General features: G+C 41.7%; 1 protein-coding gene across 2 annotated transcripts in view; it reads right to left on the reverse strand.

The window, feature by feature from the left end:
* The window catches only part of LOC100712982 (zinc finger protein 431-like), a 35,532-nt gene extending 31,785 nt beyond the window's left edge, over positions 1–3,747 (reverse strand). The window contains exon 1 of one of the 2 annotated variants that reach the window (XM_063257785.1): positions 3,601–3,747. Coding sequence is in view for 1 of the 2 variants with exons in the window: in XM_023561729.2 (XP_023417497.2) it covers positions 3,601–3,603 (3 nt within the window). In the remaining variant the exon portion in view is untranslated. The remainder of the gene's footprint in view (positions 1–3,600) is intronic. The other variant, XM_023561729.2, reaches the window with a different exon arrangement.
* Positions 3,748–15,362: the final 11,615 nt, after the last annotated feature.

Raw genomic sequence — 15,362 nt, forward strand, 5'->3', positions numbered from 1 at the left:
GGCTGTAATGTTAACCTATGCATACAGACTCTTTTTTTGTCTTTTTGATATAAAGTTTCACTAAGTAGTTCAGGTTGTCCTTGAACACAATTTATAGCCCAGGATGACCTCAAACTCATAGTGATCCTCCTGCCTCAGCCTCCAGATTGCTGGGATTACAGGCATGTGCCACTGCACCCAGACTGCAGATTTTTAAAGGCAGTATAAACCATTAAAAAGTAAATTTCAGGGGCTGGGGATTTAGCTCAGCGGTATAAGCGCCTGCCTTGCAAGCAGGCAGTCATGAGTTCGATCCCTGGTAATGATAAAAATGATAAAGACCAAAAAAAAAAAAAAAAAGTAAATTTCAAAAGTTAATTAAACAACAGCATCACAGCTTGGCTGGAGGCTAAATCCCTGCATACCTGATGCCCTCAGTGCAATGTGAAGTACTACATACACACAAACACAAATGGATACGTACTTACACTTATAATACACATTCAGACAGCCACAATTCTATAAGTGACATTTGCATATTTTATTAAATGTTAGGGAGAGTCCAGCGTCAGTGGCTGTGAGTCACGGCACAAATCTGTAACCCCATGCTCACAAGGCTGAGGGAGGACGAGCACGTCAAATTAGAAACCAGCCTAGGTGACAAAATGAGTCCATGGCCAGTCTAAACTGCACAGCAAAACCCTGTCTCAAAAAGACACAAAAAAAGGGATAGCTCAGCATCAGAAACATAAATCAACAAAGCAAACTTCATATGATTATTTGACTCAGCATAAAAATGGTTTCTGAATCTTAGTTTCAATTAATTATTTCTTATAGGTCTCTAATAACGAGACAAAGGCATTAACAACTAGATAAAGCAGACATACCACAAAACTATCATAACTATCTCTAAATGGCAACAAAACAGAAATAAAACCAGCAAACGAAAGACAAAGCACTGCTTTGCGTGCATGTGTATGTGTGTGTGTGTGTGTGTGTGTGTGTGTGTGTGTGTGTGTAAACACTACTTGAAATGTATTCCAGTTCAGTTTCATGGGAGAACCCACTAATACAGCACTCAACACAGGGTACTACCTGATCAGGTTCATATTCTACAGAGAAGCACTTTACAAACTGGTAAAAGAATGAGGCTACACATTCTGCTTGAATCACCAAGCTCCGCAGAAAATATCCTGCTCAACACAGGCAGCTCAAACTATAGTGTATTGAACTGGCGCTGAACATACATAACTGAGCAAACATTGCTGGAGCCTCCCTCCTTCAAAACTCATAAACATACTTGCAATACAGTTTCTCTAATACAGTTTAATGTATTAGAGAAAAGGTATGAAATACACAGCTTATTTCATAGTAAAGTACCAAACACTTCATGTAGTTTATTGAATATGCTACACTGAAAATCACTGGATGCTTTTGCTTGTGTCCTGTCACTCAGCAGAACTCAGTGCTGCTGCCCAGCTTCTGAAGCAGGTACTGTACCACAGAGCAGAAGTGCCAACATTATAAAACTCAAAATGCAAGTAAATTTTACATCGAGTTCTTATCACCTTTTACTTTACTGTTCAGTGCTGGACTGAATTCGGGCCCTTGCACATTATACAAGTTACTTTAAACTGGACACACAGTCCCACTGATTGTACTTTATATCGAATCTGGGTCTTGCTGTATTATCCAGCCTGGCCTTGCTATTGCACTAATCCTATTTTCATGGTGCAGTTGGCTGAGATGACAGGGGGCAGCACCATGCCTCACTGAAGGTTTATTTAACCAAGCATAGTAATCCTGTGTTATAGTAGCCAGTGAGGAATCCCTAACACTTGCCTCTCATCTCAGCACTCTAGAAGGCTGAAACAAGATCAAAAGTTTTCTTCAGCCACGGCAATGTACTGAGATGTGTTCTCAAAAATTTAAAACCATTACAAGGTGTGGAGAATGCAGTTCAGAGAAAAACTCCTGTACGATAAAACATTCTGTACCATGAAACATCAACCACACTAAAAGTCTGTTGCATCCTGGAGAAATCTTATTCCATCAAACTTTGATGATGCTATTCACCAATTTTTAAGACAGACAAGTCAAACAGTTTCCTAATTTACATTTTTTCCTCAAAATTAAGAGGGACATGTGTACTGGCACACACCCCTAGATTCCATAGTGAGCATGCTGAGTCATAAAGATTGCCACATGTTGGAGGCTAACATGATCTGCACAAGAAGGGCAAGAGCAGTATGAATTACATAGGAGCACCCTAACGGAAACAAAACAAAACATACATTGACTAGGCAGCCTCATCAATGCTAGAAGACTTATCTATCTAAATTTTACTAAGTCTTCTTCCTTAACGCCATCATATTGGACTTATCCTCTGATTGTGGCAGCACACAGTTCTTAACTGTCACACTAGCAATCGGACCTCAAGGAAGACCTGTCTATAGTGGGTGTGGATTTCACCATCACCCTCCACTTCTCTCCCACTTTTGTTCTTTCCATTTGTTCCTCCCTGCAGACAACCCTCATATCACTAACCACACATATGGCGGCAGAGCTGAGCCTTTACTCTGCTACAATATTCCATTAATATACAGTCCACCTCAACCAGCATTGCAATTCCTAAACAGGGCAAAGGGCAAATTATCTGAGATGCTACCACTCTCCTTTCCACTCCTACCAAGACATGCCGAGTCTAATGATTCTCACCCTGTATGTGTAAGAGGTATCCTCCTCTGGAAGTTCTACTTAGCTGTACTTTCCCGGCCTTGCTAATACCGCTATATGCCTTCCACATCTTTCAGCATGCTGCACCATGTAGGAAGGAAGGCCCATTTATATGCGGTCCCTCTTGTTAGCAGAGGTGCCAAGTACATCTTTAAGATGATAACTGTTTTTGCAGTGCTGTGTATGCAACACGGGGGTTCATCACATGGCTGTCAAGCACTCCACCAAAGGAAGTCATCGCCAGCAATATTGAACATTATTTTCTGGGCTTTTGTTTGTGGTTTTGTCTTGTTGTTTGACTCAGGGTCTCACTATGTTGTCCTTGACTTCGTGCTGGAATTACAGGTGTGCACCACCACACCTGGTGAGCCTTCCTTTCAATTATTGTGGCATTACTCACTGTTTGTCTTGAGTTTGGCAATGGGGGCATATACTGGAATTTTGGCAGCTTATTCTCCTCACAGAGCAGGATCAGACTGAGGCGCTAAGGTGTGGCGCTGAGGACCTGTGTCCCACACATTCACGGACTGGAGGGCGCCCAGGTCTGCTGGAGGGGCGATGGGACAGGGATCCCGCACCCCACAGCCCCCCAGCTTGACTCCCCGCGGGAATCAAAATCAGCTCCACAGCAGGTGGAGATGCAGCTGAGGCTGCGGCTGCCGAGACTGCACTCCAGGCTGCGGGCGGCTGTGGAGAGATGGGTGCTGGATGCCCACAGTCAGCTGCCCGGGACGGGCTGGAGGGCACCGTGCAGGCGGGTACTATGGAGGAGGAACAGACTCCAGGCAGCGAGGAGTTCCGGGCGCCATTGCTGTCCCCCGCCTCCATCCACACCGCAGCCCGCGCTCCGCCCTGCCCACAGCTGGCGCCATCCCACAACGTCACCATTGCGTGGCAGGAGGTTCCCGGGATTCCCACGCAGCCTGCAGCGGCCGGAAATCGCACAGCCAGGGGGTACTCAGCAGGGCGTTTCTCAGCACTGCGCTCAGGATCTGGACTCTGGAGCCCGGAAACACGGCTGTCCACCCTCGGGCCACTTGATTGGACAGGTCAGGCAGGGCGCCCCTCAACGCTGATTGGCTCCTGCTCCAGCGCCCACCCTCTGGAGCTGAGAGTGACAACTGAAGCCAGTACCCACAATATTTTCCATTCATTAAAAGTAGGAAAATAGCAGACGTGTAGGTCATAAACACGTTCTGCAGAAAGATTTTGGCCTGAGGAAACCAAGAGGAAAAAGGGACAAAAAAGGAAAAATTAAAATATCCCCTACAGAGTAGATTGGACTACCCTGAAGAAGTATGATAGTAACTTCTTAATTATGATGGGGTTTTTTTGTATTTCCACACTTGCATCACATCCATTCTTACTTGTCAAAAACCTACTTTGTTTTTGTGAAAGGTTCACAGGCAAACTGAGAATTGTTGTGAGACTGAGTCCTGGGACCTTGTCCTGCTTCATTCCCCAGATAGCTTTATCTGCACTGTACACTGCTCCCTCAGGAATGTCTGAGTTCCTATTGTAACTAGCATTGCAAATGGGAACTATACAACTTAGAATTTTTTCCCTTTGGGGTCAGATTTCTTTCAGACTTCTTCAGACCTAGGACCTAATTGACCGGAGCCGCGGAAGACAGGAGGCCAAACTCGAGCAGGATCAGCTCTCAAACTTTATTACGTACAGCGAACCGGACCTAACAAGGTCCGCCACCCTCAACGTTGATTCCTCTTCCGCCCGTTGGGGGCAGGAACAACCTCTTATAAGGGGAAGCAGTATCCAATCACAGAGAAGCGCGCCTAACAAGCTGATAGGCTAGCGTCACGGGTAACTGGGCAGATATGACAATTTGGCGGGCTTGTTCAGGCCGGGAAGAACCCGGAAGCAGGAAATGGGCGCCATCATAGGCGGCTTCCCACATCTCCCCCTTTTTTATTTATTAAAATAGGATGGTCTGTGGGTCCCTCCAAGGTGTCTATGACCTTGTTGCTGTTAGACACCTAGGAGTGGGCCTACCTTGTAGGCCGAGGCATGAGAGAATGTAGAGGTCTATACCCTGTTGTGCATCACCCTGTTTTGTGCATATCCTTGCGCCAGGACCATGCTCAAGGTGAGTGGTTCATTTTTTCGCAGGGCCAGGCTTTTGTGAACCGAACCTGGATGCATATAGACATTCATTCCTGCCTTCCCCCCAACCTTTGGGGCGGATGGCACTGCAGTACCCTTGGTTTCGCATCTCAATGCCAATAATTTGACTCCGGGAGGGACCCCTGGCCTTATAGGCCATGTATATCTGAGTGGAGCCTGTCTTAGGTTGACCGGGAGGGCTTTTCCCGTCTTACCCGTCATTGGCTTGCCCACTCAGCTCTTATAGCTGATGTTCTGCAATGTGAAGGAGATATGCGGCAGCCTGCTGGCCTGATGGGCCACCTGCTGCCATTTGCATGGCTGCCATGGCTGTGATCTTAACCTGCTGCTGAGCTTGTATGAGGCGATCTAACAAGCATTTAATAACAACAAGCCCCACTAGGATGGGCATGGCAATTAGGATCCAAAAAGAGGTAATCGTGGGACAGAAGGAAGAGAAATGGAGGGTCGACTGGAGTTAAGCGGGTGGGTCATAATCAAGGACTGTTTGATTGATGGTGTAAACCCTGGGTGAGGCGGGCGAGGCCACCGAAAAAGGTGCCAATGTAGGCGGGTGGTGCCAAGGACCCCAAAGATATTGTGGTGGTTCTGTGGAATCTGAGCATATCACAGGGGTGATTAATAGGAACCCACAGAATAGAAAAAACTCCAAACCAGACATTTTAGTTTGTAGATGGTCTCGGGCGCTGAGCGTCAGTCCCAGAAGGGTCGAGTTGACTTGTGTCCGCGGGCTTATCCTCCTGTGCTTTATCAGGAACTGGTGGGGAGTTTACTGCTCGCATCAATCTTTCCGGGACCCACAGCGGTTCGCAGCCTGGTTCCTGTGGGAAGACACAAACCGCACCTCGGGTCCAGCTAATCACTGGATCCGGGCCCATCCATTGTCCTGTAAGGACATCTTTCCATCTAACCAGCCCTTTGTCGGTTGGGGACGGATTGCTATGTTCCATGGCAGGGGAATGATTATGGTAAAGAGTGCCAATGATATTCTCCCTTTGGGCATTAGGGCGTGGCCTATCCCCTCTTTTTGCTTTTGTAAGACACCCTTGAGTGTCCGATGTGCCCGTTTAATGATGCCTTGTCCTTGAGGGTACAAAAGTTTTGCTGGTGTAAGCAGGACCATTGTCTGTTTTTAATATATTGGGCTTTCCCCAAGCAGCCCAGGCTGCAAGACAATGATTAATAGCATGGGTGGCCCTTTCTCCAGGTTCTGCCGAAGCAAACATAACCTGAGAAGCGGTGTAACCAGGGCGGTGCCATAGGTTGTGGTGGCAGCCCAGGGAGCAACTCCTCTTCCAGCCACGGCGGTGCAGTGGGGCCTGGCGCCCTGAAAGGGGCGATCGTGGGTCGCGAACTTGCCAAAGGGCGGAAGGGCTTAAGCTCCTCCCGTAAGGTGGAGTAGCTCGGGCAGGGTGGTGTTATCTTTCCGAGCCCTAAGTTCCTCTTTTAACGGTGTAGGAGGGTCATGCTTAGCAAAGACGACCTCCTCTTCTGAGCCTTCCGAATCCGAATCAGAATTAGAGCCCTGAGGGTCCTCCGGAGACCCACAATCGGCAGTGGCTCCGGGCTCCTCTGAGCATTCCGATCGAGCTCAAAAGCCTGTCGGGCTGTATTAGCGAAGCGAAAGCAAAACAGATGCAAAGGGAAAAGAAAAGAAAAAAAAAAAACCCAGCGTCCACTCATGTGGCACTCAAAATCTGTTAGGTGCGTCCACCCAACCCAGGTGACCCAGTACTCACCTGTCCCGGGAACCGCTGTATCTCACGTAGCTGATCAGGGTGAAGAGAAGAGGCGCTCGCGGCCTTCCGTTGTTATTGGGCCAGGTCCTCCGTCGTACCGCAGGTGACAGCAATCGCACCTCCCGGCCGAAGAGGCACGTCGCTGAGTCTTTTACCTTTTTCCCCGTACGGGGGCCACCAGATGACCGGAGCTGCGGAAGACAGGAGGCCAAACTCGAGCAGGATCAGCTCTCAAACTTTATTACGTACAGCGAACCGGACCTAACAAGGTCCGCCACCCTCAACGTTGATTCCTCTTCCGCCCGTTGGGGGCAGGAACAACCTCTTATAAGGGGAAGCAGTATCCAATCACAGAGAAGCGCGCCTAACAAGCTGATAGGCTAGCGTCACGGGTAACTGGGCAGATATGACAATTTGGCGGGCTTGTTCAGGCCGGGAAGAACCCGGAAGCAGGAAATGGGCACCATCATAGGCGGCTTCCCACACCTAATGGCTCCCCAACTTCTCCAACTAGAGCAATGGACAGAATATACAAATCTTGGCAGCAGAATATCCAGTCCAATTTCGTTCACTAAGTCATGGATAGAGGATGTCAATGTCCATGAAGGGTGAAACTAGCATGAAAGTATCATTCTTTTGGTTGTTTCAAAGATCTGGCTATTACAAATTGTGCTGCTATAAACTTGGGTGCACATATATCACTGTGGTATGATGTTTTCAGTTCCTCTGTGAATATGCTTAGAAGTGGAATAGCTGGGTCAAATGGGACTTCCAATCCCAACTTTTTGAGGAACTTCCAGACTGATTTCCACAGTGGTTGCATGAGTCTACACTCCCACCAACAGTGCAGGAGAGTTCCTTTTTCCCCACAGCCTCTCCATCCTTTGTTATTGGTGGTTTTTTTGATCCTAGCCATTCTTTCTGGAGTGAAATAGAATCTCAGTGGGGTTCAAATTTGCATTTCTCTAATGACCAATGATGTTGAAAATGTTTTCATGTATTTATTTGCCATTTTATTTCTTCAGCTGAAAAGTGTGCATTCATCTCAGATACCCAGAATTGGATTGGGTCTTTGAATTTTGGGGGCCTAATATTTTTAAATTCTTATGTGTTGTAGATAGATGTCCTTTGTCTGAGGGACAGTTAAGTTTTTTTTTCCCCCCCAATTCATGGGTTTTGTTTTCACTCTGTTGAAGATTTCATTTGACATGCAAAAACTTCTTTTTCTCATACTACAAACACAATGTTTTTAATTCTAGAGACAATGTGAACAGCAGCTCTCCTATGGTTTTAATATTTTTTTTAGAAGCAACACAGAATTTCAAGAGAAAAAACATACAGTAAGAGTTCACCAGTTAATACATCACACATTGTCAACTTACAAACAGCTGTCCAGATTACAAAATTAAAGCATACAAAGTGGAGATTAATACAGTGAGATTGCAGTCAGTTCTGTTCAATGATCCAAGAAAAACTCAGCAATATGGTTCTCTTTCCTACACATTTAAATAAACTTGCAGTTATATCCTTGAGATCACTTTCCTTCCTCTCTTTTTTACACTAACAATCGCGCATTTTAGTTTCCATTACTTCCACAGTTTTTTTTTAACTTTTTCTTTGAAGAGGAAAAGAAAAAAAGATTGAAAAAAAGGCCAAAAAACAAAAAACAAAACAAGACGTACCAAAGAAAGACCCAATGTGACAAAGCAAACAGGGTCATTTAGATCAGGAGGATGGACATAGCATAAAATGAAAAAAAAGAGGGGGGGATTACTAGGTGATCAATAATGGTTACTATTATGCCTCTTGTTATCCTAAAAAGAGTCGCCTATATCAGCTAGTATAAAAGAATTGAACAAAACTGTACATAAGACCAATAAACCACATTGGACAGCTTACAGGATTCCAAAGAAGGTAATAGTCAAATAATAACGGGCATCATAGAATATCTGGTTGCCTTCCAAATGGTTGCCTATACCTTCAAACTTGATACTATTAAGTGAAATAGAATATAATAAAATCAGTCAGAACAAGATATGGAGAACACTACAGGGGTTCAAATCAGGTTAATAGGGAAACAAAAAATTACTATAATCTATCGCACATTTTTAATTTAGTTTTCCCTTAGTTAAAAGATACTAAGAAATAAATTATTTTTTTTAAAAAAAGGTAAGAAAAAGGGAGGGAGACTGAGATTAAAAAAAAGAACATAACAATAAAACAACACTGGTCAGAATTGAAAAATTTAACCATCATTGTGTTTCACCCCCAGATAGTTTGACATTAATAGTAGTTACCATAGTGACTCTTTCCTTGAAATATTTGAGTCTAACTTCGTATAGTATAGCATCAAATTTATCAAGAAGTGTGAGACCGTTCAAGAGAATGAAATTGTTGCAGGGTATTTAGAACCAGCTAGCAGAAAACCAAACATCAATTTTTATATTATCTCTTTGTCTATAAAAAACTTGCTCATACTATCGCATACATTAAGATATAATAAGGTACCACATGTTAGAACCAATGGAAACAAATGAACAAAAACTTGATGGGGCTTCAAAACAGGATGATATTAAATCAGCGCTAGCTATTACGCTCTTATTCTCTTCAAAATAGTTATTTGTAGTATCACAGACAATAAAATAAAACCACCCAAATTAAAACCATTCCAAGTAATGAGTGAAAACATTATATGGCTTCAAACCAGTGTTACTGGGAATCATGATTACCACGTACTTTCATCTATTCTTATTGTTTCTTACACTAGGGAAACTATTTGGTATTTATACAGGTGAGTTTGATTTATTTCACTTATAACTATGGTCTTGAGCTGCATCCATTTATTTATAAATGTCTCAATGTGATCCTTCTTTATAGCTGAGTAGTACTCCATTGTATAAAAATATAACTTTTTTATCCATTCATCAGTTGATGGACACTTTATTTGCCATTTGTATTTCTTCATCTGAAAATTGTTTATTCATCTCTGATGCCCATTTTTGGATGGGGTCTTTGAATTTTGGGGGTCTGATTTTTTTTAATTCTTTGTATGTTTTAGACAGAAGTCCTTTGTCTGAGGGACAGTTCACTAGGATTTTTTCCCAGTTTGTGGGTTTTCTTTTCACTATGTTAGAGATTTCTTTTGATGTGCAGAAACTTTTTAATAAGATATGATTCCAGTTATTGACTCTAGGAAGTATTTCCTGTGCGGTTTGAGTCTTGTTCATGAATTCTTTACCTACCCTATGTCTTCAAGGTTTTTACCCAATTTGTCTTCCAATAGATTTAGTGTTTCTGTTTTAATATTTAGATATTTGATCCATTTAGATTTTATTTTAGTATATGGTGACAGGCATGGGTCTAGTTTTAGTTTTCGGCATATGGAGAGCCAGTTTTTCCAACACCATTTATTAAAGAGACTGTCATTCTTCCAGTCAAACTGTTTGGCCCCTTTACCAAAGATGAGGTGGTTGAGTGTGTTTATAGTTGTGGTTGTATCTTCTAATCTATTCCATTGATCTTCGGCTCTGTTTTGATTCCAGTACCATGTTGATTTTACTACAGTTGTTTTGTAGTATAACTTCAAGTCAGGGATTGTGATGCCTCTTGCCTTGCCATTGCTGCTTAGAACTGTCCCTGCTATTCTAGGTCTCTTCTGGTTCCAGATAAATTTTAAGATTGATTTCTTGAGATCTATGAGGTATGTTGATGGTATTTTTATCGGGATTGCATTGAATCTGTATAACAGTTTTGGGAGAATGGCCATTTTCACAATATTTATTCTTCCTATCCATGAGCAAGGGATGTCTTTCCATTTGCTGAGATCATCTTCAATTTCATTTTTCAATGTATTATAATTTTCCCTGTACAGGTCTTTCACTTCTTTAGTGAGAGTAATTCCTAAATATTTCATTTTCTTGGTTGCTAGTGTGAAGGGTGTGGCTTCTCTTATTTCTCTCTCAGTGATTTTGTTGTTAGTATATAAGAATGCTATTGATTTTTGAGTATTGATTTTGTATCCAGCCACATTGCTGAATTTATTTATTATATCTAGGAGTCTTTCAATGGAGTTTTGGGGGTCTTCTATGTAGAGTATCATATCATTTGCAAATAGTGATAATTTAACTTCTTCTTTTCCTATCTTGATGCCTTTTATTTTTCTTTCATGTCTAATTGCTCTGGCTAGTATTTCCAGTACTATATTAAATAGGAGCGTTGACAGGGGACATCCTTGTCTTATGCCTGATTTTTAAAGTAAAACCCTTCAATTTTTGGCCATTTAGTATGGTACTGGCTGTTGGTTTGTCATAGATGGCCTTTATTATGTTGAGGTAAAGACTATCTATTCCAATTTTATGTAAGGTTCTTATCATAAATGAATGTTGTATCTTATCAAAAGCTTTTTCTGCATCTATAGAAATGATCATGTGATTCTTACTTTTGACTCTATTGATATGGTGGATTACATTTATTGATTTACATATATTGAACCATCCCTTCATACCTGGAATGAATCCCACTTGGTCATGGTGTATAATCTTCTTGATGACTTGCTGCATCCTATTTGTCAATATTTTATTGAGAATCTTTGCATCTGTGTTCACTAGGGAGATTGGTCTGTAGTTCTCTTTTTCAGTTGGGTCTTTCTCAGGTTTTGGTACTAGAGTAATATTTGCTTCCAGGATTGACTTAGGAAGGATTGCTTCCCTTTCAATTTCATTGAAGAGTTTGAGGAGTGTCGGCATTGTGTCTTCTTTGTATTTCTTGTAGAATTCTTCAGTGAATCCATCTGGGCCTGGGCTCTTCTTTGTAGGTAATGACTTAATTACATTTTTTATTTCATGATTAGAAATTGGGTTATTCAGCAGTTTTACTTCTTCATGACCTCGCTATGGTACTTCATATGCTTCTAGAAATCTGTCTATTTCTTCTGTGTTATCTAACCTTTGAGAGTAGAGGTTTTTGATATACGTGTTGATGGATGATCTTCTGTATTTCTATTATGTCTGTAGTGATTTTACCTTTTTCATTCCTTATTGCATGAATTTGAGCTTTTTCTTCACTTTTTTAAAATAAGGTTGGCTAGGAGCTTATCAATTTTATTTATTCTTTCAAAGAACCAACTCTTTGATTCATTGATTCTTTGTATTGTTTTCTTAGTCTCTATTGCATTGATTTCTGCTCTGATTTTTATTATTTCCTCTCTTCTTTTGGCTTTGGGCTTGACTTGCTCTTCTTTTTCTAGATGTTTGAGGTGTAGCATCAAGTTATTTATTTGTATTTGTTCTGTTTTCCTGATGTGGGAACTCAGTGCAATAAATTTCCCTCTGAGGACAGCTTTCATTGCATCCCACAGATTCCGGTAAGTTGTATTTGTGTTTTCATTTGTTTGTAGGTATTGTTTAATTTCTTCTTTAATTTCCTCTGTGACCCACTGATTACTCAAGAGTGTGTTATTCAGTTTCCATGTGTTTATGGGATTTTTGCAGTATCTTTTATCATTAATTACTAATTTCATAGTGCTATGATCTGATAACATGCAAGGGATGATTTCAACTCTTTTGCATTTCTTTAAATATGTTCTATGAATTAATATATGGTCTATTTTAGAGAATGACTCTTGTACTGCTGAGAAAAATGTGTATTCTGTTGTTGTTCGGCGGAATACTCTGTATATGTCTATCAATTCCATTTGTTCATAGGTGTGATTCAGTTCTTTTATCTCTTTGCTGATTTTCTGTCATGTTGATCTGTCCATTGGTGTCAATGGTGTGTTAAAATCTCCTGTTATAATTGTATTACTGCTAATTTGGTTTTTCGTTTCTGATATTACTTGTTTTATATAACTGGGTGCTTTGGAATTTGGTGCATATATATTTAAGATAGTTATCTCTTCCTCTTGAAGTTTTCCCCTAACCAGTATGTAGTGACCTGCTTTGTCTCTTCTGATCATTATTGTTTTGAAGTCCACATTGTCTGCAAACAGAATAGCTACCCCTGCTGTTTTTTTGGGTTCCTGTTGCATGAAGTATTGTTTTCCATCCTTTGACTTTCAGTCTGTGAGTATCCTTTTGGATTAGATGGGTTTCTTGTAGACAGCATATGGTTGGATTTTGTTTCTTGATCCATTCTGCCAGTCTATTTCTTTTAATTAGTGTATTGAGACCATTTACGTTAATGGTTATAAGTGTTATATATTGGTTTATTATTGACATGTTATATTTCTGCTGTTGCATCTTTATCTTTCTGTTCTATTTAATTGTCTGCTTTGTTAAGTGGTTTTTTTCTTAAGTGTATCTATACTGTCTTTCAGTATTCTTTGCAGGATTGACTTGGTGATCATGAATTTCTTCAGCTGTTCTTTGTCGTGTAAGTATCTTATTTCTCCATCAATTTTGAAGGACAGTTTTTCAGGGTACATCAGTCTAAGTTGGAAATCATTTTCCTTTAGGGCCTGAAATACTTCACTCCATGCTCTTCTTGCCTTTATTGTTTGTGTTGAGAAGTCTGCTGTGATTCTGATAGGTTTTCCTTTATATGTGATCTGTCTTTTCTCTCTGACAGCTTTTAATATTCTATTCTTTTGTTTGATTTCTGGAATGGTGATTATTATATGTCTGGGTGTAGTTTTATTTTGGTTATGGCTATTTGGAGTTCTATATGCCTCATTGATCCTGATATCATTTTCTAATTTAATGTTTGGGAAGTTTTCAGCAATTACTTCTCTAAATATCCTCTTGACATCCTTTGTATTGTCTCCTTCTTTTTCATTTATCCCTATCAACCTTATGTTGTTTTTCTTTGCATCATCTTGCAGTTGTTGTATTGTTATTTCTTGATTTCTAGTTATTTTTAAAAGATCTTTTCTTTCCTGTTCACTGGCTGCAATCATGTCTTCGAGGTCCGAAATTCTATCTTTGCATTCATTCAGGCAGTTTTTACAACTTTCAATGTTGCTTTTGATTTCCTGTATATCTCTTTGCATCTGTTTTATATATTCTGTTTGTTTCTTATATTGTTCATCCAGAGATCCTATCCTTTTGTTTAGTTCCTCCAATTTTTTAGCTGTGTCTTCTTTAGATATATTCAGCATCTCCTTCGTTTCTTTTATTATCTCTTCTTTTACCTGATATATTATTTCTAGTTTGAATTCCTTCAAAGCTTCCCGGAGCGGCTTCTGTATTTCTGTTACTATTGTTTCAGGTATTTCAGGTATATGGCATGTATTTTCTTTTATGTACATGGCTCCTAGGCTTTCTTCTGATGGATTGGATGTTTGAGATTGCATTTTGGTCTTTCATTTTGTCATTTTCCTATATTACTGTGTTTCAAGTGTTGTTCCAGAGTTTCCCCTGGTTGTGTTGTAAATTGACACTTATGTCCTGGGCTTTTGGGACTCCTCTTGTAGTAGCTCCCTCCTTGGGTAGTGGAGCCCCTGGATTAAAAGAGGCTTGCTAGGCTCCTGTCAGGTAGACCTAAAACTTCCTCAATTTGCACAGTTTCAGGGCCGGACCGGAGTCGCCTCCAGTCAGCTGGATGCTCATCTTCCGGTCCCCAGTGGTGGTAGTATGGGCCCTGGGTGGGAGAGATGGCAGCAAGGCCGGCCTCCGCTTGGTTGGACACTCACTTTCAGGTCCCCAGCGGTGGGAGTATGGGCCCCGGGTGAGAGAGGCGGCAGCAGGGCCAGCTCCGCTCGGCTGGACGCTCACCTTCCTGTTGGGAGCCGCGGCCGAGCCCGGTCGCCTTACTTGGCGGACGTGAGGCCTGTAGGAAAGAGCAAAGCCTGAGCTAGATTACCCCTCCCATCGAGTGTGCTAAGATGGCGCTTATCTCCTGCTTGGTAAACAACCCGCCCTGTAAGATCTCCTGCTTCCTGCTTGGTAAACAACCCGCCCTGTAAGATCTCCTGCTTCACAACCCGCCCTGTAAGATAGTCTGCCTAGTAACAACTGAACCCTATAAAAGTGAGTGCCTCTCCCGCCAAAGAAAGAAGAAGCAAAAGAAGCAGAAGAAGCACGCAAGGAGCCGCGGAGAGCGGATCGGTAGAGGCTTCGGGACAGACTGTAGGGAGAAGTACGCAAGGAGCCGCGGGGAGCGGACCAGAGGAGGCTTCGGCTGGGAGCGATCCCAGGGCAGGCTGTACGGAGAGAAAATAAAAGAAAAGGTTGTCCACTGCCAGACTTTGTCGTGTGTCCTTCCTGCCGGCCGGGAGTGACATCGACACCTTCCCAAAAACTTTTTAATAAGACAAGATTCCAATTGTTGATTCTGGGAAGTATTTCTTATGCAGTGTGATTTTGTTCGTGAATTCTCTGCCTACCCTTTTTATCTTCAAGATTTATACCTACTTTGTCTTCCAGAAGACTTAGTGTCTCTGTTTTAATATTTAGATCTTTGATCCATTTTGACTTTAGTTTAGTACTCAGTGATAAGCACAACTCTAGTTTTAATTTTTGGCATGTGGGAAGGCAGTTTTTTCACTACTACTTATTAAAGAGGCTATCTTTCTTCCAATGAACATGTTTGGCCTCTCTGTCAAAGATAAGGTTGCTGAGTGTATTTGTTGTTGTGGTTGTACCTTCTAATCTATTCCATTGATCTTCAGGTTTGTTTTAATTCTAGCACCTCCTGATTTTATCACAATAGCCTTGTAGGATAACTTCAAGTCTGGGATTGTGATGTCTTCTGCTTTTTGTTTATTGCCCAGAATTGTCTTTGCCATTCTAGGTCTCTTTGGTTCCAGATGAATTATAGGAATGATTTCCC

Source organism: Cavia porcellus, unplaced genomic scaffold (genome assembly GCF_034190915.1).
Source record: "Cavia porcellus strain 051 isolate PalLab524CR breed Dunkin Hartley unplaced genomic scaffold, mCavPor4.1 scaffold_10, whole genome shotgun sequence".
Lineage (NCBI taxonomy): Eukaryota > Metazoa > Chordata > Mammalia > Rodentia > Caviidae > Cavia > Cavia porcellus.